Genomic DNA, 2981 nt, shown 5'->3' with positions numbered 1-2981 from the left:
AATGATTGTATCAACTCTTCTTCAAGGCAAAGCTTCGCATGAAGTATTGACATCTTGCCAAGAAGAAATATTGTATGTTTATGAGAATTATCTTGCAGTGGTTAGTATTTTGTATTTATTTAAAATTTTTAGAAAGATTTAAATAATCAAAGAAACCTCTGTTGTTTATATACAGAAACTCTGTTTGAAGGAAGTTTACTTGGTTCTCTCAAGTGTTAATCAATCTAATTGTTTTCTTGCAATATTATGTTCTGCACAATTTGAGTGCTGTGATATGTATTTATTAAGGTGTACATGTCTTGAATACAAATAATGTATTGTGGCAGTAGATATAATCTTTATAGTAAATATTTTCCTCTTTGTACAATGTGATGTAAAGAAGCTGACTGTTTTGAAAACATGGCCTAGATCCTTGGCACTGCATTTCTCAAGGGTAAAATTTTCATTGTTTATAAATTGTTCATATAAATATTAGAAGGAAAGCTTGTAAAGATCAGTGATAATTTTTCCATGTGAAAATATTGTGCATTGTGATATTATTAGTTGCTATGTGAATATTTTATTTTGGCTTTATTAAGGGTTTTGGAGAAACCTTTAGTAGTCACTTTTATCATTAGAGATCATTCTTTATGTTTTGTGGTTTTTATTTATTATCCGTTATCAATTTCTATTGTTTAAGTTAAAAAATTCAGTTTTTATAAATATTACTTTATATTTCTATTGGCTCAGTGAAGATGTGCTCAAAAATGATAAATTTTCAAGATAGTAGTTATGATATTATGATATCTACAGCAATTTTTTTCTTCTGACTAAGCCACTTATGATTGTTGTTGGAGTTAATTTAACTACTGTTTGTAGATCTGACTCACTTTATTTAATTTTCATTATTGTTTTATTTGCTTAATCACTTAGGGTAAAAATTAATAGTAAAATTTCGAACCAATTTCAAAGCTAGCAGTTTTTTAAAAAATGGTTGATGACTATTGAATAAAAGTTATTGGTTAATTTTTTTTTTTTATTGCCCTTTTGATTTTATATATTACATGTTTATTGATATGATTTTATACATAATGGTGGTATTGACTTGATGAAACTTTTTATTTTCTAGTTTCAACAATTTATAAATTTATTTGTATCATAATTATAACTTTCATCTTTACCTAAATCTTTATGTTTTTCTTAGGTTTGCGATGTTATTGCAACCAATGGATTTTCTCATATCATTAGAAAGGTTGAGACTCCTTCCCGACTGACATCTTGTTTCTCTGATAGGCTGCCTACCAAAAAAAATTCTCCAGAAGCAGTTGTCACTTGTACCTTCACTCAGCCACTGTCACATCTTGTGGTTTACAAAGTTAGCTTTTTATTTTATTTTATTTTTTTGTGATTTTATATTTTTATCAGTCCTGGTAGTTTTAGTGTTTATAAAATTAGACATAAAAAAATCTGAAATTCATTTTTAGAATCTCAGTAAAAAGATATTGTATGAGTTAACAAATTCTATACAAAACATTGCTGAATTTTTACTAATATTGATCATTTGTTAAACTTGGCACTGTTTTGAATAGAATTTGTGAACTTATACAATATGTCTTTACCTATTACATACAACCATGTAGGTTGTATCGCTGTAAAGTTGGAAGTTAGTACTGTACTTAATAAGCCTCCATGTCTCCTCGTAAACATAATTCTTGAAATAAAGTTTAACTCAATTTTTAATCAGAACACTATAAAAAAAGGCCTCTTTTTATAAAAAATTTTTAAATAGGGAATGGTAACTCGTGGTGGATGTGATGGAGTTTGGAGATGGGAAAACTTATTGGAACTTCAAGAGAGTAAACGAAAGGAAGCTGAAATGACAAAGTTATTTTGGGATAATGCTGGCCGACTATCAGAAATTTTGAGGTAATAGTAAGTTATGCTAAACTAAATATTGTAACAGTCTTTAATAATAAATCTTTCATATTATAATTCAAAGATTGCTGTTAAAATTTTATAATTTAAGATTGATGAATAACTCTGTTTTTAAGTGTACATAGTACATAGGATTTACATCAGGAATCTTTTCAAATTTTAGTATCGATATGTTAGAAATTAAAAATAATTTTATCTACTTCTGATGTATACTGTTAACATTAATCCATTATCAATTTGTTTTGGATATATTCAGCATTTAGTTATTTCTTTTTAAAACTTTAAAATATTTTATTTAAATTACTCTTAAAAATTGTTATAAATTGCTATTTAACTTGTATTTTGGGTATTCATCCAGGGGAAACTGGTTGTACCAATTATTGCCCTTCATTTTAGGTTTATTAAGGAAAAAGCAAATGTAGGATGAATATTTTCATTTTGAAATTTTTTTTTTGTCACTGTGTATTTAAAGTGAGACGGTACCGAGACTGTCAAAATATTTTGTTAGTGTCCAGTTTTATCTTCTCCTTCAGTTTATCCACTCAGGCATAAAACATTGCAGTGGAAGGTAGCTAACCTTAGTTTTAACCATCTTGAAAACATACATTTAAGAAAAAGAATACATTTTCAACCATATAGCTTATAGTTATTAATTTTATTTTTAAATAATCTCATTTTATTTTTAGAACTCCTAAAAGGAGAATCATCAAAGATTCTCGGTCAAGTTCTCTATCACTGCAGAATGCTTCCCGCTTCTCATCACATTGGTTCATTCTATTGTCCGACGCTTTCATACATGTATCAGGTGGCTCACACACTGTTTACAATTTAGAAATCCTTTGGGTTGAATTACTCAACGATTCTGATAATAATCAGGTTTGTATTTTTTTTTTTAATCCTTCAGTATTTGACATCAGTATCATTAGTAACATCTTTTTTAATCTTAACTTTTAGGATTACATTTATAAAGTGAGGAAAAAACTAAAAATTACAGTTTTCACAACTTAATAGTTAAATTGTTTTATTAAATACAAGTTTTGAGCATATATATTTTTTTTCATTTGGCA

At 27.3% G+C, this 2981-nt stretch overlaps 1 protein-coding gene across 1 annotated transcript; it reads left to right on the top strand.

The window, feature by feature from the left end:
* Positions 1 to 6: 6 nt before the first annotated feature.
* Positions 7 to 2886, top strand: LOC136797322 (alsin-like). Its single transcript, XM_067053598.1, has 4 exons — positions 7 to 100; positions 1184 to 1354; positions 1769 to 1905; positions 2601 to 2886. Exons 3-4 carry the CDS (start codon positions 1772 to 1774, stop codon positions 2866 to 2868), a joined length of 402 nt encoding a protein of 133 aa, XP_066909699.1. The 5' UTR covers positions 7 to 100; positions 1184 to 1354; positions 1769 to 1771; the 3' UTR covers positions 2869 to 2886.
* The last annotated feature ends 95 nt before the right edge of the window (positions 2887 to 2981 follow it).

Source organism: Halyomorpha halys, unplaced genomic scaffold (assembly GCF_000696795.3).
Source record: "Halyomorpha halys isolate HHAL.00 unplaced genomic scaffold, Hhal_1.1 Scaffold11798.1, whole genome shotgun sequence".
Classification (NCBI taxonomy): domain Eukaryota; kingdom Metazoa; phylum Arthropoda; class Insecta; order Hemiptera; family Pentatomidae; genus Halyomorpha; species Halyomorpha halys.
Note: the sequence above shows the minus strand (reverse complement) of the source record. Positions and strands in the feature narration are given on the sequence as shown.